This window comes from Aethina tumida, chromosome 2 (assembly GCF_024364675.1).
Source record: "Aethina tumida isolate Nest 87 chromosome 2, icAetTumi1.1, whole genome shotgun sequence".
Classification (NCBI taxonomy): Eukaryota; Metazoa; Arthropoda; class Insecta; order Coleoptera; family Nitidulidae; genus Aethina; species Aethina tumida.
In genome coordinates this window covers 25281014-25307088 of record NC_065436.1, presented here as the reverse complement: position 1 = coordinate 25307088, position 26075 = coordinate 25281014, and the positions used below count along the sequence as shown (strand labels likewise).

Sequence of the window (26075 nt, the reverse complement as noted above, 5' to 3'; positions counted from 1 at the left end):
TAAAATAAGTAACGTGTTTTAGATGATTGTTTAAATGAAAACTAAGCCCAATTTAAGGTGTAAGTTTACAATTATAAAAATGTGTACGGAGAAAAACAAAGATAAAAGTGTTACAATGTATTTAATAAACATATGAATTCAATTGGATACATGATATTATAATTAACATTAACATTTATTAAATTTATTGATTCACAGATTACTACTTTATGAAACTAATATCATTACTCACAGCCTGTAACACCATTGTTGTATTAAAAAATAACATATCTATATACGAAAAATAAGTATATTATTCAGTGCAAAATATATAGATAAATTAAAATTAATTAATTAAATACAAATAATGTCTACTAAATTTTCAAAACATGTTCCTCATGTTTCCGATATTGCCCATATTCTCCCATCCATTCTGCACAAAATTCCTTCCTGCATCGTTATAAAACAAGGGATGTCTTCGTTTCATGTGCGTCGTCAGATGCGTTTTTTGTACTCCTGCATAGGTACAGTACAGACATGGAAACCGTTTAATTTTATCACACTCATATTTTGTGTGTCTAAATAAATTCGGCTTGTGATGGTAAACTTTTCCGCATTTATCACATTTGTAGACTGGTTTACCTAAAAAAATTATTTATTGTAAATAAAAGCAAAATTTGGTTGTTCCACAACATTAAATACTTAATTTAAATAAGGACAAAGAACCACCAAAACCTCAAAGAACTAAATAAGTACAAGCCACAGCTTTATTATAATAGTATAATAAAATGTGTTAGTATAAAAAGTAAATTGTCAACAAATTAATTATATCTATAAATTCAGTCAAAACAAATCCAATGTTCATGCGGATGTCGTCTGGTGATGTGCGTCTTTAGATGGGTCTTCTGTGCTCCAACATAATGGCAGTACGGACAAAAGAACGATTTCATTTTATTACACTCAAATTTCATATGTCTGGATAAACTAGCATAATGTATGTAAGTTTTTCCACATGTACTGCAACAATGGCCTTTTTTAGCTACAAAGAAAACTTTGTATTAGTTTTCAGTTTCCACCTGTCGTTAATTAAATGTCCACACCAATATTTGTTAGTAACATACGTACCATAAGTAACACAATTTCTATAATAATTATATAATAATTCTATTATAATTATCTATACTCCATTCCCAGGTTTAACATTTAATTGCAAAATAAATAAATCACTTCATTTTTAAATCCATGTATCGATGACATCACAACAAAACATTTAAAAAATATAAATTAAAATTAACACATTCCTTGACTTAGATTCGCTTCTCTGCTGTGCCTTCTAACTATATGTTGCGACACGTGCACCTTTTGAAACGCAGCGTAAGAACAAAATGGACAATAAAAATTCTTTTCCCTGTTGCATTCGTATTTAACGTGTCGCATGAGGTTTTTATACATCGTGTATGACCTGCCACAAGTGCCACAAATGTGCGACCGATCTGCAAAAAATTAATATTAGCTCACATGTATTAATCAAGCAAAAATTACTCACCAAAATGTTAACATGCGGAGTCTTCTGAAGAACAATTAAAACAAGAAGTGCTTTTTTAATGTTTTTATTAAAATAATCTACCGCTACCAAGCATAATAATATAAAAATCAACAAATATGGAAATAGGAATATCATTATAAATATCGGAACTGTATATCTTTGAAATCTGATATGTGAAAAATAAAGGAACATGTTCTATTAAACTATTACAATAACGGTAAAAAATCACAATTGCGAAAATATGAGTATTAAACAATCGGCAAAATTAATATCCATTAGTTAACTTCATAATTAATTTCCTATCCTATCTAAAATTAATAAAGCATCACTTAATTTTATAACCACATATTTTTGTGTTTCTGACGAAACGAATTGCAAATTTTAAATTTTAATAAAGCTACCTGACCTGAAATCGTGCGAAATATATAAATATATAATATACACTTTAAAATGAAAAACTCAAAATTTATAAACTTAAATATATCCCAAATAATTTTAGAGCTATGACAATTTTATATACAAGCGAATATAACCTAAACTTAACAAGCATGTCTTTTTCTATAAAAATATATATTTTAAAAGGTAACTTAACTTATAGATACTCTCGAGGAACTACAATCTATCATCTGAGGCACTTACTTTACCGCTAGTGAAGCAATTTGATCAAAAAATCATGAGATTTCGTCTTTCAATATATCACCCTATAACAAGAATTAGTTATTGCATTCATGTGGAGTTAGTAAAAACAAAATTGAGTCATTTTTGAGCAAACCACTTCGTCATTTCCAATAACAAGCATTATTACTTTTTCCAATTCTAAAACTATCACATCGGTACTTATGTAAAAATATATCATAATGGTAAATCTCACAACGATGGTAAACTTATTAATAACAACAGCTCTATAGGAACGCCATAGTTTCTTTAAAAAACTAGTTTGGAATACAGTGATGTCAAAACAGTCTTCTTTGCGTATTGTCTGATCTAGTAAACTATTTTATCACAAGTGTTTTAACGTTTAATTTATTATTAAACAGAAACCTATAATATATATAATATGAATACTAAATATATTAGAAGAGTATCACTGGTTGAATAGGCTTCTGAGCAGTGATGATGGCAGTATAGAAATTATTGAAATGTCTTTATCAGTTGTAATGGACAAGAATCTTGTCCATTTAAAGTCACTATAAGGCTGCAGAAGAATAAAATTTCTTCTGAATTAGAGAATACAAAAAAGACAGTAAATTAATTATCTAAATATCCTAATATATAACAGTGGTATCACAATAATCATGCGATATACCTTAAATTACTATGAGTATGTTTATCTGAAAATATACAATTTTTAGGAAGTATTTTGTTCTCGCGTATTTAAAAAAAAAAAACTGGTTCATAATAAATCTTCAGGAATGTACGTCAACATATGCAATCATACAAACCAAATCCCTCCGGAAATATATCAACCGACCTCGCAGGTTCGTCAACTGAAATTTAGAGAGAATACGTTCAAGCAACACTTTAATCAGTTTCCGCTCCCATTTCCGACTTGTCACCATCATCCTCCGTTTTAATTTCGGTTTTGATCGTGCTAAAATTCAAATCCCTGTGCATCCTCTCCATGTGTCTGGCCATGTGCATTTTCTGCTTGGCCTTGTAAACGCAATGCGGACATTTAAACTGTGGCTCCTTGCCGCACTCCCATTTCTGGTGATTGCGCAACGAACTCTTCAGTTTGTAAGTCCTGCCGCAGTTCGGACAAGCGAAACTGCCAGACTCGGAGGCCCTGTTTTTCGATTTCAAACTGGATGGGCTCAGTGACAAATCTAAGGAACTATTGACGGATTGCAGCATCGATTGTTTCATGTTCTCCCTCATGAGCATCATCGGGAGGACCAAGTGGGATGGCAGACTGTCCCAGGGGCGCGGCATCCGCAAGTCTTGTGCTGGAAAGGAAAGATATGTTAGTAAGGGAAATGGACAAAGTGGGGTGATATGATTATATACACGTACAATACATACAACAGTACAAGTGGACGAAATAAAAGATTTTCTATAAAGAAAAGTTTATTGAAGCTTTTTTGACACTAATACAAAAGCATACATACAAAAAAAAATGTGATGGTGGAAAAATATACAAATATTGGTAATAACACATATACGCGTAAATAGATAACATATTATTCTTGAAAAAAGTAAAATAAAAGTAAATTAATACAAGTACATAAATATTAATAAAACCGAAACACTATATTAAAAAAGAGTAATATAAAGATGATGTTAAATATAATTAATATGTCGGCTCGTAATTTATCACAAACCGCCAACATATGTGCATTCAGTTTTTGGTGAACACCTTCCACCACATACCAATTTAGGTACCAAAGCTAGTTAACGTCCCTTCCGTATTGTCATCTGGAAATTTTAAAGCAAACTTTGGTTATTGAGTTATTTGTCGCACCAACTTATTTTTCGTATGCACCATCATCAACTAGCTAAGCTACATAAATTGAAGTTGATATTTTTTGATAAAAATTCCAAGTAACGAAACTTGGATATATACATAACTTTGGCAATTTATAAAAATATATATAAACAGCTATTTGTTTTTGAATAAACCGTAAAAATATAATTTTATTATATATAAGTATTTTTAACAATACAGTTTTTGTAAATGATTATCCAAATACCTTTATCAACGACATAGGAAAAGGTAATCTGTATGGTAATCCTAGAATAGAAATATGAATCAGTGACCAATGGATCTCAGTCTTGACAGATTCAAGGTGTGACAGTGCTCAACTTACAACATACAGAGTAAATACATCCTCCAAAAATATATATCGCTTTATAACATAACTAAGTCTACTTAAGATTCTATCCATAAACAACATCGGCGCTCATTCTATATTATCCAACTTAAGCTCCGGATTATTCTCCTCCATAATACCTATTTTGTCTTTGTGCTGCCGGCGAATGTGTCTGATTTGGTGCGCTTTGCGTTTGCACTTTTGGGGACAAAAGGGACATTGAAACTGCGGCTCCTTTCCGCATTCGTATGTCAAATGTCTCTGTAACGAGTCTTTCCTAATGTAAGATCTAGAGCAATTGGGGCAAACGAAATGTCCCTTGATCCTATTCCATTTCTTTTTTGGCTTTTCCAGACCGACCAAATTTTGTACGCACATCCAAGACGGCTTGTACATGTCCGGGAGCCCCTCCTGGAGCTCAATTTTAATCGGGAACGAGCTCGCTTCCTCCTTGCGACCATCTGAAATGGAGTTTTATTTCAGATACATAAATCAAATACACAAATATCTACTAAGTACAGTCTATCAACAAAACTAAACTAATAACAAATAAAACAAATTGGGGTTTTATTGGTTTATTTTCGTGATTTTGTATTCTTCGACGTTTATGTTGAAGAGCTCGTGCTTGTGTGCCACGTGGTCCCGTATGTGGTAGGCGTATTTCGTCGAGAAATCGCAATGCTTACAAAAGAATATTCTCGTCTTTCCGCACGTGTATTTGGAATGATTGAACAATGACGCCTGATGTTTGAACTGTCTTCCACAATTTTTGCACATATACACGTGCATGGTTTTGAATACTGAAAATTGCTCGTGCCATTATTGAAAATAATTTTATTTAAAGAGTTTATAAAAGTATTGTACAAATTATTAATGAATCAAATCACCTGCTACAGTGTTAGTGCACCTATAACACATTTATAGCAATAATAAAACAATATATAATTGTATTCTTTATTAATATTGCAGTTTATTACACAGTTTGATTAAGATCATTTTGTAAAAATCGTTCCTTCAATTTAATCTTTAAAATCTTAATCATTTGCTCGTCCATAAAAAAGCCGTGTTTGCTTTGAAGGTGATTCTTGAGACAATTGAAATATCTCGTGTAAAAGTCACAGTGATCACATGTGAGAATTTTAGCTTCTGAACCAGAACAAATCGTATATTTTTTGTGATTATGCAAAGATGAAGCATACTTAAAACGTCTGCGGCACTTGTCACATCCGTATTGCTTATCTAAAACAAAAAAATTGGTATAAATAAGTATACAGAACGTAAACGCATGCATTATAAAAAATTAAGAATAAATTCAAAATAATACTGTATAAAATAAATAAATACATACATTACAATGATGAGTTCAGTCTAATTGTATTAGGAAACAAATTTTATCTGTTTTCAGGACAAAATTTATTAATTTTTTTATTGAGTTGCACCTAAGTAACTAAAAATTATCTAAATATTGACTAACAAAAAATTTAAATTATTTGTCATAAAATTTTAATTTATAAACATATAAAATGAATATATAAATTACCAATTAAATAGCACTTTAACATATAAGGTCACTTAATTCACTTTGATTTAGTTTGGGAACTTCACAAACTAAATTTTAGTTTTTTTCAACGCAACTAACCCCGAATGTTGTATGTACAATAACAGAAAACATAACGAGTATAAATTCACTTCACCACATATATTCCGGGTTTTTTACACTAACTCACTACATGTTGCTCAAAACTCTCAATTTCTCAAATTTGAACAACTCTTGATCAGTTGTTGGTTGAAATACAACTACCTAACAATTTAGAATTTATATTATACGTATTTACATATTATATTCTACAGTACGCCTAGTATAATAAATGCAGGTATTTCTCACTTAAAGGTAGAATTTTCCAATACATTAGAGGCAGATAAGTAATTATCATAAATAGCATGGATCTGTAGAACCGAAACTGACTAAGATTTGTGCAAAACAGACTATTAATTCATATAATAAAATACGAAAATAAGTAAGAGTTCACTATTTTCACAAATTTTATAAGTTCCCCAATACTATTTCACTAAGTGAGTTGCCCATAATACATATTATTTTAATGCCTGGAATAAAGGACACAATGAAAAAAGTATTAAATTTAAAATACAATACGAATAAACTTAAAATCAATGTTGAAGGAAAATTATCTTTAATTATATTTATTACCAGATTTTTCTACTATAATACATAAGTATATTATTTATTTAAAAGTTTATTTACATGTACAGAATAGTATATACAACACAGAATAAATAAGTAATGTATGCTATTATACTTTATACTCTGTGTATACATTGCCAAATTGTGCACAACGTCAAATTACTTTATTTACTATGTTTCATTATTAAATGCCTCCCAAGGACATGCTTATATTTAAATCGTAGATGGCAGAAGTTGCATTTAAATTCGGGATTTTTTCCACATTCGACTTTGATGTGTCGTCTTAAATTCCCCACCCGTGTGTATGCCCGAGGACAGTGGGGACATTTAAAACATCGACCTAAAATTAAACGGAACTTGTATTAAAATGGAACTTATATATCAGAAAACAATAACCATTTTGACTCACCAGTTAAGTAAATCATGAACATTTTCTACTAAAACATGTTTTATCTCGTATTACTAATTTATTTACCAGTCTTGACACAACAATAATCGTTCACATAAATTTGTTTAAATGTTTTTTCGATACATGCTTTTTAATTTCATTTCTCCTATAATTTTTATAATCACAATACATACAAGAGAACTTGGGTGGTTTGCCACATTCAATGTTAATATGCCTGGCTAGATTTTTCCTTGCATTATACACTTTTCCACATTTTGGACAGACGAAACCGTTCGTTGTCCAACATTCTGAATATTGCACTTTAACCGGCTTCTTAAGTTTCTTATCCTTTATCTTGGAAGTGTTTTCTTCTTCGTTTGGTGGCTGCTCGATATTTTCCAGAGAAATTAACGTGTCCTCGGTCAACAAAGAGGCCACACTTTGTTCTTCTGGATAAATTACTTGAATCGTCCAGCCTTCGTCTAACGCTTCTTGTAATTCCAGATTCTCCAAATTGTTAGTCAGCAGAGTTGACTCCATGATTTCTAAAAATTGTGTGTTTAGTTTGGTTTTACAGCTAGCAATGTTTGGACAAAAACCAACAGCAAATAGTTTGTTACATCCCTGGAAGATTAAAATTAAATAGTCAATGTCTTCGCAATTCCTTTATTTAAAACAGGAATACATATAATATGGCACTCTACACAAACAATATGGCTACAAGGTTACTATGCTGACTAGAAATATATACAGGGTTTTGGTAACAAAAATATGTAAAAAACGTTTGAACAATTATATCCAAAAGTATTTGAACAGGTTTTTATAATTATGGAGTACGTTATACCTAGATAAATTATACTGGATAGCCTAGAAAAAGTAATAATAGTTTTATATTAAATTATGGCAACACACACTTAACCTAAAATGTAAATAAATGAGATCTATACAAACTAACAAAAATTTTGCTCTTCACAATTGGAGAGCGTTAACTACTGGTGAAATTTTTGGTTGATGACAAGATTTGAAAGTATAATCAATATACAGTCTTAAAAATATAGTACTACAATTTTTTTAGAAATTAATTACTTAAATTAAAATTCTTTGGAATCAAGCAAATCCCTTAGGAAGTTTAATTTACCGTTGCTCTATTTTCAATAGAAAGGGAAAACAGAAAGATACGTTAAAATAATTAAATATATAAAATCGAATTTTTGATCTGATCAACATTACCAATAATGTTTGGTTTATATCTTTGGTGTTTCACTTTTACGCCAGATCAGAGGCGAAAATTTTGGTTTGGAGATAACACTGATGGCCTTTAATGTGCGCCGACAAAACATAATGTCTTCTCGCTCTGTAAGGGCAATGAGGACATTGCAACTCGGGTTCGATGCCACACTCCTGACGAATGTGTCTACTCAACGTTTTCTTGTGATGGTATATTTTCCCGCACTTGGGGCACTTAAATATGCACATGTAGGGCGAGTTCGACTCTTTCTTTTTGCCGCGCTTACCTAAAAATGTATGGCGTTAATGAAAAGTTGATCGGAAGATTTGGTACTTACAAACACAACAATGAAATTGTATGTACTATAATCTAACACTTACGGACTACTGTTTTGTAACTTACAATGGAACTTTGGTGGAAATAAAACACTTTTTTAATGCGTACAATCTATTTGCTATTGGAGTTTATCACAATGAAGTTAGTAGAAAATTAAGTCTACGCTAAAGTAAATGTAGAAAGGTCGACTAGATTTAATTTTTCTTTTAACATTAATCAACAGCAACAAAACAACATTTACAAATCAATACAACAAATTGAACATTTACACAATTACAATAAAAAAAAATTCATTTTAGCTACGAATAAATTAAAGATCAACAAATTCGACTAGATCATTGATTTGACGTGAATCGATTTCATGTGACTGATGAGTCGATGCTTGTGTGTGAAAAGTTGTCCGCAAAAATGACACTTGTTAGACGGTGTTTTGCCACATTCCAACCTCAAGTGTCTGGTTAAAGTGTATTTGCCTTTGTATCTTTTCGGACATTTCGGACAAGAATACGTACAAGTACCGTCCGCATTCGGACCTTTGCAATAGTTAAAGCTCGACATGTACGGCCTGCGACATCCAAATGGTACTAAAAATTAAAATACCAATTAAAATCATTACGATTGGTGGCAAAAACGAAGCGTGAAAGCGATTGTTAGTGGTTGGCAAATCGCCGTCACCAAATTAATGATTTTGTGAATTTTTGTAAGTTCATTATTTCGTGATGGTCAGATGATCATAAAATTAAATTGCACAACTTAGTATATTGTCCAGTTGAATCGAAAACTGCAACAAATGCAAAACTATGAAATAAAACTGTAGTTATCATTATCACTAGTTTATTAAATTGTATTATATGTTAAGGTGAGGCAAAACGACATTCAAAAATCGTTCAAAATTTTTATTCTTTGTACTTTCCACAAGAATTTTCTGAACGAGTTTGATCACTTTTTGGTGGCTTCTGAAATCAACAATAAATTAGTTATTGTTTAAGAAATATACAAACTTCTTACCTTTTAAATTCATGTTATTAATTTAATATTTTTATTATAGGAATTGGGAAATAAAATAACTCGTACTTTTTAGTACTTTATGTTGTTAGACTACATTCGAATACAGTGATATTTAAATATTAACCTATACATGGTGTGGGTGTCTAAACAATTTCAAAATGTTGGTGTAAATTAACTCTAAGAGAAATTAAATTGTTTTTCATTTACCTTAAAAATATCTTTTATAGTCCATTGCTCTTTAGGACTTTTATCATGTAAAGTACAGATTTTTACAAATTAATTTGTACACTTTTTAATAGGTAACTAAAGAAATATTCATATTTCTAATTAATAAATATCAATAAATAATTAATTTAAAATAAATTAAACACAATTCTTAATCCCTAAATATAAAAAAATAAATACTCTATTCAATAAATTAAAAAATGTACTCTTGTTCATTTGGAACCAATAAAATTAAAGACTAGACCTGTTTCATTGGTAAAAAATAACCAAAATGGTCATAAATAAAAAATAAACTCCTAAAAAAAAATATGGCACAAACTGTTAATACTTCGGTAAAATAAAAGTGTATATGAGACTAGAAAATGTACGATGCTCATTATATATTAAATAATCTAATTATAAGATTCGAAAATTAACTTAAATCGAAGCAGTGCGTCAAAAAAGACTAGAACATCAATATTGAATCAAACCAACTCTCAAAAGACTAGAATGAATAAATACACAACACAAGCCAATTCTATATGTACAAGCATGCAATCCATGTTATCATCAATTATTATCAATAAATACGACTTATCCCTAAAGCTTATATGATTACAGACAGGAATGGTACTCTTTGTAAAGCTGCTTATCAATAAATATTCTGACCTCTTTTCATAACTAAATTCAATGAAATTTAACTAGTTCTACTTTTCTTGGACATGGATATCGATAACAGGACTGGGTGGATGTTTGACGTGCCTCTGTCGCAATTTCTGTATGTAAATGTCGTGAGTATGGCGCATGTGCTTCAACAAAATGTAGCCGTGTTTAAATTTCTTCGAACAAATCTGACACGTAAACGAGGGACTCTGGCCACAATCAAATCTTAGATGTCTGCCCAGAGTCTTCTTCTGAAGATACGTCTTTTTGCACCTCGAACAACCGTATCGGACTCCCTGAGTGTACACCTTCAAACTGGTGTACTCCTCGAACGAAGAAGCATACAAGATTACATCTGAAAAATGTTTCGTTTTTAATATACATGTTTTATTTTGGTGTCGGTGACTTAGAGTATACTCACACAAAACAGACAAGTGATAGTCTACAAAACATAAAAGGTCTAAAATGAAGCATTTCAGGCAGCAAACATCAAAATTAAAAAATAAAAACAACTACAAAAATGTTTCGGTCTAACAAGTGTCAGTCGTCGTAGGTCTTAACAAAGGTTATCCGTAAAATCTAAAACAAACCGGGTTATTATAACACTTTTAAAACAGCCCTTGCGACTTACCTGAACCTTTGTGTAAATGCTATTAATGAAACAATATTAAGCTTTAGGGTATTTATTTTATATTTTTACATTTCTAATGCCATATTAAAAAACTAATAATCAGTAATGCCCTTTAAACATTGTCCCTAACTACATCAAGTACACTTGGTAAACCAATATTGGTAATTCAAAATTGTACATCATAAAATAATATATAAATATCTGTGCTGCCCAGTAAAATTGCAGGAAAAAATCCCAAGTGAAATAATTTACAGATTAATGTATTTGCACAAGTTATTTCTTGTAACCATCGAAGTACTGAAAAGGTAAGTTTTGTGCTTCTGTATTTGGTGTCGTCGTAACTGTGTTTGTACTAGAATCAGTTTCTTGATCTTCCTTTGGTGTCACGGGTACAGTATTGGCCGGACCCGAAACCGGCATATTAGCAAATGGAATAGGATTATTCAAATTGTTCAGATTTGGTACTTGTCCCAGCCCAGCCATAAAAGATATATCCCCCAATTTCGAGAACAAATCAAAAGGATTCGGCAAGACCGGCCTTATGTTGTGCATCAACGGAAAATTTTGCATCATATCTCTTTTCGTGCCACCAGGACTGTCGCCCGACAAATTTTGCATGGAAGCCTGAAATCGGGCCTTCGAACTCGGCATTAAAATGTTCTTCATCTCCTCCATGGCGGGACCCGACAATGCCACGTCACTGTGAACACTGACGTGCCTCTGTAGGTGTTGCTTTTTCTTAAAACCCTTTTTACACACGGGGCAAAAATATGACGGTGGTCGTCCACACTCCTCGCGTTTATGATTACACAAGTTGGTCTTGTGCTTGTAAGACCTACCGCATTGGTCGCAAGTGTAACGTTGGCCCATCAGCAAAGCCCATTCTGAAAAAACACGAAGTGAGTAATAGCAGATCCTGCGGAATCCAAAAGGAAGAAGATATGTACGTACCTACTAGTCTAGAATATAGTACAACAGGTGTTAATAAAGATTCAAGAAAGGTCATTAGTAAGAACTAGTAGGTTCAATCCTAGAACATTTATTTACAACACCACATGTTCAGAAGGTTCGATTTCATGTTCATAATAAGCCAAAACAAACATTATTCATAATTTATTATAAATCAGTCAAAATATTATGTTTGGTTCGAATGTGCACAGTCATTTCATATTTTCTTTTGCTCTTGTGACCACAAAGGGAGCACTGGAATTGAGGTTCAATTCCACATTCGAATTTCAAATGTCTTTTTAGTATGTGCTTGTGTTTGTAATTCTTGTGACATTTCATGCACTCGTAACGCTTTTCAATCTCCTGTTCTTCGTCGTTCTGTAGCATTTGACGAATAAATTTTTCGCACTCATCTATAAAAAAAGAGTTTTGTTAGAGGATATTTTTTTTATTTATAGGACTTATTTTACAATTCACACAAGCTGTTTCGGAAATAGGTTTTAATAAAAAATAATTTGCAAAACGTGTTTTATTAACTGCACACAACACAAATTATATAAAATACAAATCTTACAATCTATACAATAAAAATGTCCTTAAAGGTTATTTCAGTCTTTTTAGTTACTTTTCAGTCTACATTTACTATACTAGGTGTTTAATTGTTGGGAACATCGGGATGTACATTAGACACGTGTCTAGATAAGTGGTACTTCCTGCGGAACTTCGCAAAGCAAACGGAACAAGTAAATTTCGGTTCAATACCAATACATTCTTCCTTTTGATGTCTGTACAAGTGACGCTTGTTTTTGTAGCTTTTTAAGCATTTCTGACATGTAAATCGATCCGTCCCTCTGGTCATATCCAAAGGTTGATTGATCGGTGACCTAGTAAAGTTCAGGAAATGTCTGTAGTTCTCCATCAGTACGGTTGGGAATATTGAGGTTTCTTGGAGATCCGAGTCTTTCAGTTTTTTAGAATCATCTGAAATATATTCGGTAATAGTAGTACTTGCATGTTAATGGGGCTGCTCCTAACTACTCAAACATACCATCAAATTGAATATGTTGATAAGGTTGCACTATAATTACTCAAACTACTTCTACACTCACTATGAATTAATGACAACTTTAGTAATTTACTATATTGCATCTTTATGTAGTATTAAAGAAAAGTTTTCGTTATGCACATCATTTGCAGTTTTAAATTAAACTTATTTTTGTTTGCTTCATGTTTTGCACTGATTGTCAATGCGAAGAAACATTAAATTTACTAATTGCTAGGTGATAAGTTGAAGGAATAAATAAACAACAATAATTCGTTCATAGTTTTTATTAATTCCATCTGTATGTACAGACTATGACTAGCAACACAAATAAATAGTAATACTAGACAAAGATTAATTTCGCTAGAGAGTCTAATTTAATTACTGTCTAGGCTATTTATTGTAATTCATAGAGTGACATCGTTGCATATGTGACGACAGTGAAAAATGATAGTTCGTTTTATAGTTACAATATCTGCAACTAAGAGATTTGGGTTTGCCACACTCATATTTGCTGTGCCGCAGCAAACTATATTTGGATCTGTACACCTTTTTGCACATCGGACATCGGAAAAATCCTAAAATTTAATTAATCGATTCAGTAAGACGTATGACATTAAATAAGTAACAGTAAACAGCAACAGTCTTATTACATCATATTGTACATTGTTTGATCCAAATTTTTTTGTTCATGGGATCTCACAATAAATTGCTTTGAATTCAAAGAAAACCAGTGCCACTTTAAGGAATTATATTTCTACGTAAGTGAAGTGAATGTACAATTCCACAATGTCTTACGAAGTTTGTTTTTTGATGGAAAGATTTCTGACATATTTGACAAGTGAATTGTGGTGGCTTGCCGCATTCGTATTTCAAATGGGCTGTCAAATGTGACTTCCTTTTATAACGTCTTAAACATTGCGGGCATTTGTTCTTCCTAATGTCATCTAAAAATATTTTTTTTCGTTAAATAATGTACATATTATTAGAGACAAGTATTGATAAATATTGCAAGCATTATTTGTTAACCAACACCAAAATATCTAATTTAAATTAAAACCACCAGTTTCAATCAGTAATGTTTATTTGCTCATCAAAAATAAATTAAATTAAATTATATAAACTGGTATCAAAAATTTACAAATTATGTAAAAATGTTGATAAAAATATTAAGAAAAAAATGATTCAGTTGTCTTCTTTTTTTGCAGAAATGTTTTATGTGAAGATAAAATAGATTTCTGTTTGTATCTACGACAGCAAAACAGGCATTCAATTGTCAGTTCTTTTCCACATTCATATTTTAAGTGAGAAGATAAATGATCATTTTGCTTATAGCGAATTTTTAAAAAATTCTAAAATTAAGTAAAATCTCATTAATCGGAGAGTTTAAAAGTTCATACTGAAAATTGAATAAATTAATAAATATCTTACAGAATACATAACATATCATAAAAGTAACAATTTTATTTATTTAAAACAAAAACTTCCAATTTCTGACAAATATCCCAACTGTCAAATGATAACCATTTTGAAAATCCAAACATTCCGTTCAGTCCTGTTGATAAAACGATTGTGTGCGTACAATTTTGCAATATAATTTTATATGCTGATATAAATGGGATTTCTGTTTGAATTTACGGCAACAGTGATAACATTCAAACTGTGGTTCCTTTCCACATTCATACCTTAAGTGAGCCGTTAGATGACTTTTGTGTTTATAGCGACGAGAGCATTGCGAGCACTTAAAATTTCTTAAAAGGGCTAAAATTAAATAAGTTGTTAATATGGTTTTAATCATTCAATTTTTAAATTTAAAACATGGAAAGAATAAATGTGATAATCAGTTTGGGAATTATTTTTCACATCAAGAATGTTACATATTTTTTTAGAAAAAATTTAAATGACTCGAATATTAACGTCAAAACTACACTCTATTGAACAAATAAACATTGGTTCCTTTTCATATAAGCATCAAAAATGAGCAGTTTTATCATCAAACATCTGTTAGTTCAGGAATTATGTTAGTAATTTTTACAACACACATTTATTTTGTTTTGTTTTTTTTTCGTTAATAGCCAACTAATTTAAACAATGGTTCAAAAACTGCACGATAGTTTTATTAGAAAATATTAATACAATCCTTAGTCAAATAAAATGTTAACTCAAAAGGAATACGAAAAATCCTCCATTCTTCTATTTAATTTTGTTGCAAATTTTTCAATACATTGGCAAATTGTATTTTCGTTTAAACTTTCGATCGCAAAACTTGCAAGCAAACATTGGTTCTTTTCCACATTCGTATTTTAAGTGACCAGTTAAATGCCCTTTCTGTCTAGAACGGTGTCCGCATTGGTGGCACATGAAACCTTTAAAATTCACTAAAACTAAATAAAAATATTTGGTAAAGGTAATTTACGTTTTTATCTTTAATTAATAATATTCGTTTCTTTTTTCTACAAACAGATTGACGCTACGAAAACAAAAATTATGTGTACTTGGAACTGAAAATAAGATCAACCACCCCCTTAAGAATTAAACCGTTTATTAAGTAAAATATTGGACAATAAATGATAATCACATGGAGAAATATTTGGGCTGGTGGATAATATAGAACATCAATTCAACATTCTTCTTTTAACTCTCTGTGACATGTGGCATTGCGTTATTTTAAAAAGGCAGAACGGTTTTTGTATTGACTAAAAAGGCTCGTCTTTGAGTATTTCTTTTACGGACTTGGTCAATTTGCAGCCAGTAGACAGTTACATTGATCGTTTGCCCGTCTTGACAGCTACTCAGTATACCCCGGCGCAGCCTACTGTAATTCTCCAAAATCTTTCTTGAGTTTTAACTGATCTGTAAGATACACACACTCATTGCACAGACCGACGAGAATTATCATAATTAATCCATTTTTCGTCGCATGTATCAATACGATCAATAAAAGGCTCATATGCGTTGTGTATAATAAGAGAATTTGTTGTTGTTATACATCTAATTTTGATATCCTCACTTAATTTATGTGGAATCAATTTGTCTAACTTTTTAAAGAAAATCATTTCTTGTATCCTCTTTTGAATTGTTGACACATCACTGTTTAATGACTGGCTTATTTCTAAAGATGTTGAGGATTATATCCATTCAGTTTATTCGTTGGCCGACCTTGACATTGTTCATCTTTGCACGAATTATAGCACTTATAGCAGCAGTGAAGAAAAAAAAAAGAAGCATAAAAAAAATGTTAAACATATATTACAAGATTTTATTAAAATAAATCATGACATAAAAATGAAAATTACTTATTCCAAAACTTAATATGTTATTTCTGGGAAAAAGCGTATTAACTTCAAATTTTAACCTTACCAGAAACGAATGCAGCTTTGAAATTTGTAAGTCTATTTTTTATTATTTTACATCTTATACATAAAATTAAAGAATATAATTTTCAGAAAGAAGCACTAATTTATTGAACTATGTGCGGATGAATTATGAAGATAATATAGTATATAATTAAAAAATACTGTTAAAATAAATTGACTGTTAATTTCCGACAAATAATCTAACATTTATTAATTTATTTTTATTTCTAAAATAATTTAATTATTAAAGTTAAGGATATAAATAAATCGTGTCCAGAAATTGAAAAACTTTAACATCAAATGTAAAAGTTGTCATCACAGGTCACTTTGGTACATTTTGGAAACTCCCCTTCATAGTTAAACTCCTAAAGAGAAAAAAATCTCAATCAGATTCATTTCATAGTCCTCCCTTGACACGTTAAGTATAATTCGTACTCACCTTAAAATTTCTCAACAGCTACAGGATCGGCTACTATCAAATTAAAACGTCCGCTTTTATAATAAAAACTCAAATAAAATTTATTAAACATAAAAACAAAATTATAAACTTGAAAATCTCTTCAGATTTCCTCTGGGCTTAAAATTTGTTGAATTGTGGCGTTTCATGTGCGACGTTTGATTTGATTTCTGATGAAATGTGGCGGGACACAAGGGACATTTAAACTGCCGTTCTTTTCCACACTCATACCTACGGTGGTTATACAGATTGGTCCTATGTTTATACTTTCGACCACATTGTAAGCACACGTATTTATCTGAAACTGTTTTTTTTTGAGTTAAAAATTAGTACCGTATCGGTTTCCAAATAAAAAAGCTGAAGTTAGTAAAGTTTATGTTAGGTAAAAGCAGTATAAAAATTATAATTAATTTGTCCCTTAATTTTGAAACAATAGGATACCAATACCAAATTAGATTTGTCACAAATCAATAATAGTAATAATAAATTACAAGAAATCATTTCGATTTGGTACAAGTTACTTAATAAATAATCGTTATAAATGAACATAAACACTAGTACGAGAAAACCAGCAGAAGAATGAACTTGAACTCGACCCAGGTATTTATTTACAAAACACAAGTGGCTAGTATAAATAGAATGTAAACACAATGACACTTCGAGTCGTCCTTGGGAATGCGTGTGAGTTTTTGACAAGCTCCCTAACATTTTCGGAAAATACGCTTTTATATCTTTTAGTTAGCTTTACCGATTATGAATGTACTCTTTTTAAATGAGTTCTTAAATTTGATTTTTGATGAAATGCTTTCAAACATATATCACAAAAAAATTGCGGCTCCTTTCCGCATTCGTATCTTTTGTGGTTATACAAATTATTCCTTCCTTTATACAAGCGACCACACTCACATGAATATTTTCCTAAAAAAACATTGTCAAAAGAATATTTGTATAGGTCACGCTCCAAAAACTACGCCCGTTTAAAATACTCACTATTAAGGTTTACCAATTTTGTAATTTATATTCTTTTGACTCGTGCATGCATAAATAAAACAAAAACCAGCAACTACAAAAAAAAAATTAAATCTAATGTCCAATTTTACTTCAGAAACTTAATTTGTTACAAAATTTGTTTTTTTTTAAGATTTAAATTTGCACGACATAATTTGCAATTTAGTGACAACTTTGATGAAATTAAAATATTTCTGATATTAACGAGTTTCCTTGTTAATTTTACATTTACTTACCTTAATTTGCTCACAAGGTCTTGTAGAAAATTAGAAAAATGGATAATTTAGGACTCTTTTGATCTAGTGGCGTGCACCAACAATCGATCATAAATTTTGTCTGACAAAAACAAAAAGTATATTTAACTGCTCTTTAATGATTATTTGTATATGCTTATAATTAGGAACTTCGATATACATAATTAATTTGGAAAATATAGAATAGTGATAGGCTGGCTTTTATAAGAAATACCAGTTTTCTTAAAAGATGGCACGAAAATGACTAGTAAAATTAAAATTCTACCCAAGTGAATATTAATTAATGTTCTAACTAAAATACGGCACACGAATATCAAGCTAAAATTACTATGTACAAAAACTTAAAATACTGACTTTAGACGAATACTAGTTTTAAGAGACTGTTCTAGTCCTGTAAACTGTTATACTCTTATTGAACTTTGGTATCAAGCTATGTTTATTCTCAAAATGCCTCTTTAAATTAGATTGTTGGTGAAATTTTCTATCGCAATATGAGCACTGGAATCGTGCCTGTTTTCCACATTCGTATACCATGTGCCTGCGCATATTTCCACGATGCTTGTAGATTTTACCACAGTTTGTACAAGGAAACCCACCTGCCAATTCAGGGTCAATCTCTTGAAGATACCAATTATTTCCCTTGCCTGGAAATTACAATACTTCTGTACTAGCGATTTTTTTACCACGAAGTCACGGCTTATTTTTGGCCAAACATTAAAATACTCTAGTTAGAAGGGTACAGAACAATGTCAACAGCTAACTGAATGCAACATTACAACAAATCTACTTTACAACGTAACTAAATTGCTATGTACCCTTTTTTACTGGGGAAGGGGTAAACTCATGTAAACAACATATTATTTTAAGTCTATTTTATTAAACACCATGTATTACAGGCATTAATTTTCGTTGAAAACGACGTAGGAAGAACAGGATACCGTCTGGACCACTGAGACCATCACCTGAAGCAATAGAAACGAGCATATGAGTAATTTTACATTAAATCTTACAATAAATTGATTTATTGACAAAAAAGTTGGCGACGAATAAATGCGCATTTATAAAAGGCAATAAATCAATTTAAATAAATAGAACACTGTAAAAATTTAAAAATATAGTGGTAAAACCCATTATATAATTAAAAATTTACGACAAAGTTTGTTGCAACGAATTTTGAGGACGTACCAACTAAATTTTGTATGTATGTATAAAATATCAAAATAGTACTCCACAAAAAGCGAAACAAAGTTTTGAAAGCAATTTTAATATTGAAGAAAATAGAAACTGGAATTTCTATTTTTAAAATATCAAAATATACGTTTCAAAACTAAATAATTGTATAATAATCTTACTACTGTATTTAAGTTAACGGTTAACAACCATAAAATAGACACACAAGTAAGATCCATATACACAGAAAAGCAATAATAAAAATATTAAAACTCACCAATAAGACAACTCCATATCCTCTCGAGGAAATCAGGATTGGTGGACGAGGCAAGTGAGAAGATGTAAATAATGAAATGGAGCGTCTTCAATAACAATTGGCCAGATGTCGCAGAAGTCCAGATCGGTACTTGAACCTCCTCTCGCAGCTGGGACATTTGCTCCTGAAGTCCGGATCCTCCTCTAATACGGTTATTAGATTTTTCATACGTCTTTTGAAAATTTACTTTGAATAGTAAGATTTGCCCACCTCCACCCAGTCCAGTTGTTTCCTCACAGAAACAGCTGGCCTGCTTACTATATCAAAAGAAACTCTCATAGTTTCTTCCAATTAGATTTAAATTGAATCGAACATCCGAACATTTCAGGCAAAGCTTTCATTAAATTTTAAAATTGCATAAATTAGTAAAGTATAATGTTATACAATTATAAAATTTTTAAACTTTGCTTGAAATTGATGTGAAGATGAATCTAGTATTTCAATATTATACCTCATTGCTTAATCAAAGATTAAACAACTACAAAACGAGTGGGTATGTAAATTTTTAAAGAATAATTATCAATTAGCTCAAAACAACCAAGAGTAATAACTCAATAAAAATTTACATAAAAACCTATTATGCATGCAAATTGACAAAGAGTAACTAATTACATTTAAAAAAATTAAAAGAATTAATTACTCTCCAAAAATTTCCACGATTTCGTGACTACTATACTTTACCAGTTGTGACTATTTGATAGACAACAAATGTCTACGAAGCGAAGAAAAGTAAATATAATAATATAATCACTTTTAATAAAAACATTTGAATAACAATTTAAAATACAATAAAATGATTTTATAATGTGCAGTCGTACATTTTTACGAAAATAAAGATTGTATTTCCATAAAAATATAAGAAACAACTGTAAAAGAACACATTGAAATAATTAACACTGTTTGCATAAATTAATTAAAAAAACACTAATCATTGCAAACCATTGCAATCAAGAGAGCTTTCTTAATTAATTTAAACATAAAATACTCGCACTGCGATTTAAAAGTAAAAAACATTTTAATATTACTAATATCAAAAAATATTATTAATATTAAAATATCACCCTGCAAAAAATCAGAATTGTTAAATGTATTGGCAAGATTTATAAAAATAACTTGGATAATTCCAAAATTATGGATAATTAAACAAGCATTTTTACAAATCCACAAAATAAGTTCAAATTGCAATATTTATAAAAATAACTTGAGTAATTGCAAAAATGTAAGCAACTAAACAAGTATTTTTGCAAATCCACAAAATATGTATAAATTTTAAAATTCATAAAAATAACTTGAATAATTCCTGGAATATGCGCAACCAAACAAGCATTTTTACAAATCCACAAAATAATTTTAATTGCAATATTTATAAAAATAACTTGAATGGGAAAAATGTAAGTAACAAACAAGTATTTTTAGAAAACCACATACCCTACATGTTGAGTAAATAGAGTACTTTTTACATTGGTGAAACACCAACATTTTTGTATTCGTTGAGATTTTTTGCAATTTTTTTGAGTTACATTAAGTAATATAAATCTAAACTATTAGTATTTAAGAAAGTTTTCAAAATTGAACTTTTCATATAAAATACAAATAGTCAATAGATTTAAATTACCTAAAAAACACAAAAAATATCGCATGTAGAATTTTAGCTGAAAATTTTCAAATAATTTGAAACATAATAAAATTAAATGTCCGACAATTCTGCACACGTAATTCATCCATTCACCCCAGCAATATTTTAAATTTTCTAAGATATTATAAATCTTTAACCATTTATAATTAGAGAACAGAAAAATATTCCTAAACGGTAATACTTTCTGTTATAACTAAAAATAATTAAAGATTTAATTAACTGAAAAAAATTAAAAATTACAAAAAGGGGAAAACAGATTGAAAATAAATACTTTAGGTTATAAACATATTAAATATTAGATGATTTTACAGAATATTTATTTCCCAGCAATATTTTAACTTTTAGAGTTAAAATAAATCTCCAACTATTTATAATTATACAAATCCAGAGTATTCCTAAACGGTAATTCCTCTAATTATAACAACAAATAGTTAAAAATTTAATTAACTCAAAAAATTAAAAAATCACAAATAAAGGAATATAATATAAAAATTTAAAATTTATGTTCATCCGGTAACCTAACCTAACCTAACCAGATGTAAATTTTACCTCATTACACACTAAAAACTAGTGTGTAACTACAATTTCTGAAAAGAATGAAATTCAAAAATACGTATGAAGTACAAATACTATCAAAAAATAGTATAAAAAAATAAGTCAATAATGGAAAGATTTACATAACATAAATCTAAGCCAAATTATACTCACTGCAATTTAAAATACAGTACACCAATCAAAACGTACCATTCTTTACAATAAACACAAAATAGTAACACACAATTATGTATTACTAAATGTGTCTGAAAATTTATAAAAAAGAAATAAATAAAAATTGTCACTTTGAGTGTAACTGATGCCAATCCCAGTTATGAAAATATCTTATAAACAACTATTTATAAAATATTTTAATATTAGAATGTTGCATCAGGTCCTCAAACGCACAATTTGCTTTATATTGCCACCCCTTCTGTAGCGTCGTCAGAAAAATTATTTTTAATCACATTATCACCAGAAGAAAACAAATGTGGATGTCAAATAAGCATTGAAATCCATATTAATCTTGTTTTTAATTGTTGATAATGAAATTAAAAATTGGAACATGTTAATTAACCGATAGAAAATTAATTAACAAGTTGGACACTATCAAATTGTTCACTAAAATTACCTCATTGTATATAATTATATACAACTACACCTTTTGCAGAGCGAAAATTTTATTGCAATAAATATTACAATAATTTTGGAGTATTGTAGATGCAGAATTCTACATATACAATTTAAATAACTACTGAATTAACATAAAAACTCAATAATTAAGTATATCGAATCTTTATATCATTCAGTAGATCTTTTAAATCTTGGAACTTACTAATAAAGTATAATAAATTCCAAGAAGGCACAAAATATACAGGCATTAAGTCTATATTTAGACATAATGCTAAACATCACAGAGAAATAATATACAATTTTAAAATGTAAGCATGCACGTGGTAAATGTTAGACCGAAAGTAAAGATATGAAATAGAAAAGGCCAACATTTTAAGATACGGAACACAAAACAACCGATACTCAAGACAAAATATTACCGACGCTCACAACATGACATTAAGTGATAACAAACATTGAATATCGCTTGCCTTGGCACCCAAAATACACAAAACCCAACAAATACCACTTACAGATGTATGGCAAAATACTTTTAGGAAGGGTAAAACCAAATGTTAAAATGATAAAATGTAAAAACAAATTGAAAATAAAGCAGGAGAAAATTAATTTCCAAAACACTGAGACATCGCAGTCCCTGATTTCTCAAACCAAAATGTTTTCAGGGCTTTAACTTCGATTTTACAATGAAAACACAAAAAATTCACAAGTTAACGAAAGTAGATTAACCTGTTGAATTTTGTGTCACTTAACAACAATTATGGAAATTAGAAAACATTTTAGTTGCAATCCCACTCTCCCCCTTCTTACCTTTGCAGAAGTCATACGAGAAATCACTGTAGTGTTCTGGTTTTGATTTTATTGTAAATGAGAATAATCCTATGCACAAGGTGCAATAAGATTTTGTTAAATCCTTATCAAAATACACAAAAGTGCAAAATTGATATCAATTCCATCAAGATACACAAAGTGCAATGCATGATGGTTTTTCAAAACTATTAATCGATAAATTAAGCCATAACAAAAGCAAAAAATTAAAGTTAATCAGAAATAATGAAAATGTCGCAACACTAAATGAGATTCTCAAAAATACTTCGTCAATGGAGGGAGAAGGGTTTTAGGATGTCGTTACTTGTGTATAAATTAACAAAACTACTATACTACTACTAGAAAAAAGCAAACCATAGTGTCAAAAGCAAAATTTGTATATACGCTAGGAAAAACCAAAAGCTACTAAAATGTCAACTAAAAAAAATCAGAGACTGGAGCTCAAGGTGTTAATTTTGCCATACAATTGCAAATGTTTAACTTCACTCCCGCTTCTGAACAAAAAATACCATCACTTGAAAATATATTTTACTGAATATAATCGTGAATTAAAACCTCTGTTGTATCAGTATTTTTGTTCAAAATGACAGCAAAGTTGAAATAATTGAATTGTAAATCTTACCTTGTGAATCACGATGTGCACCAACGGCCTCTTGCGCGGCCAAAAATACTTCGTCTTGACTTTGATTTCCCATATGCCAGTTTCCGAATCCTGTAATTATCATTAAAAATGTATAAATAAAACTGTACCAAGTGCAATAAATATTTATTAACTAATTAATTCTTTTAACATTAAGACGTCGATTTTATAATACTGAGTACGTATAATATGTCAATAATTGGCATTATATTTTCCTTTGGTCTTAGAGCAGTTTACAGTGTTTAACCAAAAATTTGGCTAAACTTAAACCACAAACACCAACAAAAAATATACGTGCTAATTTAGTCAATTCCCTTGTTAATTTTCAGTTGCTTTAAGTAATGTTGCAAACTTGTTCTCTTTATTCCAAAATTAATCGAAGCCTGAGTAACTGTCAGACCTTCATTCACAATCCCATGAAGGGCCATGTGAATCATTTCCTGGGAATATTTGCGTACACGGCAACTTATTTCTGCGGCGAACGGTGCCACATCAAACGACCCACAGCTGTTAAATAAGGAGGAGCGTTTGTCATATTTATAATAATCTAAAAACAACAAACCCTCCTTAGTTTCCCTCAATTAAACAGCAAAATTGGGACAAAGGTATTGTTTCACACATAAATAAAATACATTATAAAGTAAATGTTAATATTTAAGTGCAAAACGTACACTCACCTTACTGTCAAAGCGTTTATTTCAAACTTTAATTAATACATGCAGACTTATTCAAGATATGAAAACTCAAATGAGTATTCATTTCAAGTCTTAATTCCCATTAAAATCTTGCAATTTTAATAGGTCTGTCTGCCATAATGTATTAATTAAAGTTTCAAATAAACAAGCTTTACAGAAAAGGAGATAAAAATATAATTTATGTGGCAGTGAAAACAATACAACATGACAGCAACATGAATATTAACTAGAAATTTCAATTAAATATTTAAGATGTGAGAGTTTGATACATTGTAAGCTTGCTTTAATTATAATTTAGTAGAAAAATGTATTACATATTAGTTTACTTTGTTATTAAAATACATTTAAATGAACCTTATATAACATTCTGTATTCAAACAGAAAAAAAACTGTCAAGTACAGAATGACTAAAGCAATGCCATTAAAAAATTATACATATAACAACAATTAACTGAACAAGAAACCTTGCTAATAAAGTAACCTATTAATTGTTCATAAATAATTTTAATAATGGCAAATCCTTAAGCTCATTTAAAAGTGTTCCAATACCAAGTATATTAAATAACAAATTTTGATAACAAAAGATATTAAAATTAAAAATGTTCTCACCTTGATTTCCTCCTTGGTCCATATTGCCATGACTAGGCCCAGCTCCTTCGTCCATTTGTTCCATGTTACTAATATCATCGTCATCTAGGGTCAAATCTTCAATACTGTCCTCGTTCATGTCCTCTACATATTCAGACTTTGGCTCAAGCATCAGTTCAGTATGTTCTAATTTTTCTTTGATTGTAGGAACTTGTGGGATATCTTCTTGCTTATGCCTTAATAAATCGGATTTGGTTTCTACAGGTTCAGGCACATCGGCATTTAATTTGGATACGGCAGGTAACGAGGGAATGTTTTGGGCGGGTAGACTATGAGATTCGGAGGAGTTTGAGGCGTCGTGGTTGTCTATGTCTTCGCTCTTGCGCCTCATTCGCTTTTTCTTCCGTGGACCCGGCGACTGGCTTCCCTCCCTGCTATCTTCCCGGCTGCGTTGTTCTATCGTGAGGCCTTGTACTTTTGGTAGTGCCGATGTGGGCTGTGGACTCTTCGGAGGCGGCGGCGCCGGGGCTGGTTTGCGTTCAGTCTCGCCCTTTCTATTGTCGGAGAGTCCCTTTATCTGTAGGGACTCGGCCGCCTTCAGGAGGGCGCCCAATTGGTCCTGTGATATGTTCACCTCCCCCCTGTACATGTAGTCCATCATTGCCTTCAGCTCTTGGAACTTCACATCTTTGAGTATTAATATGGGATGTTTGTCAAAGTGTCGCGACAGCAACGACTAAAAAAGAAAATTTCAGTTAAAATTTATTCAACAACGACAAAGTTTATTCATATTTAATTTAATAGAACTTAATTTTATTTTTTATAAATATTTAAATTACTTTGGTGTTAAAATAAATGAATACTTTTTGTTATATCCCGATTCAAAAGAAATAATATTCAGTAGTAACGTATAAAAACTTTTGTTTACTCAAAAAACATAAAAAAACTAAGTTTTAAAATCACAATAATTGATAAAG

General features: G+C 30.3%; 1 protein-coding gene and 1 long non-coding RNA gene across 51 annotated transcripts in view; both read right to left on the bottom strand.

The window, feature by feature from the left end:
• LOC109608989 (longitudinals lacking protein, isoforms A/B/D/L) overlaps positions 1 to 26075 on the bottom strand; it is a 125315-nt gene that overhangs the window by 98339 nt on the left and 901 nt on the right. For 37 of the 50 annotated variants that reach the window (XM_020025557.2, XM_049963684.1, XM_020025564.2 and 34 more), the window contains exons 3-4: positions 25120 to 25834; positions 23798 to 23887 (exon numbers count right to left, since the gene is read on the bottom strand). In XM_020025557.2, the coding sequence (XP_019881116.1) occupies positions 23798 to 23887; positions 25120 to 25834 (805 nt within the window). Of the gene's footprint in view, positions 1 to 104; positions 622 to 732; positions 1019 to 2913; positions 3472 to 3650; positions 5136 to 5275; positions 5575 to 6985; positions 7472 to 7578; positions 8441 to 8712; positions 9075 to 11032; positions 11881 to 12019; positions 12358 to 13720; positions 13934 to 18160; positions 18706 to 23797; positions 23888 to 25119; positions 25835 to 26075 lie in introns of those variants that run through there. The other 13 variants (XM_020025572.2, XM_049963688.1, XM_020025560.2 and 10 more) reach the window with 13 other exon arrangements.
• Positions 18919 to 23791, bottom strand: LOC109608995 (uncharacterized). The gene is made up of 2 exons (XR_002192341.2): positions 19509 to 23791; positions 18919 to 19023 (listed from the first exon to the last, which is right to left on the bottom strand). It is a non-coding gene; the product is annotated as an uncharacterized LOC109608995 (long non-coding RNA).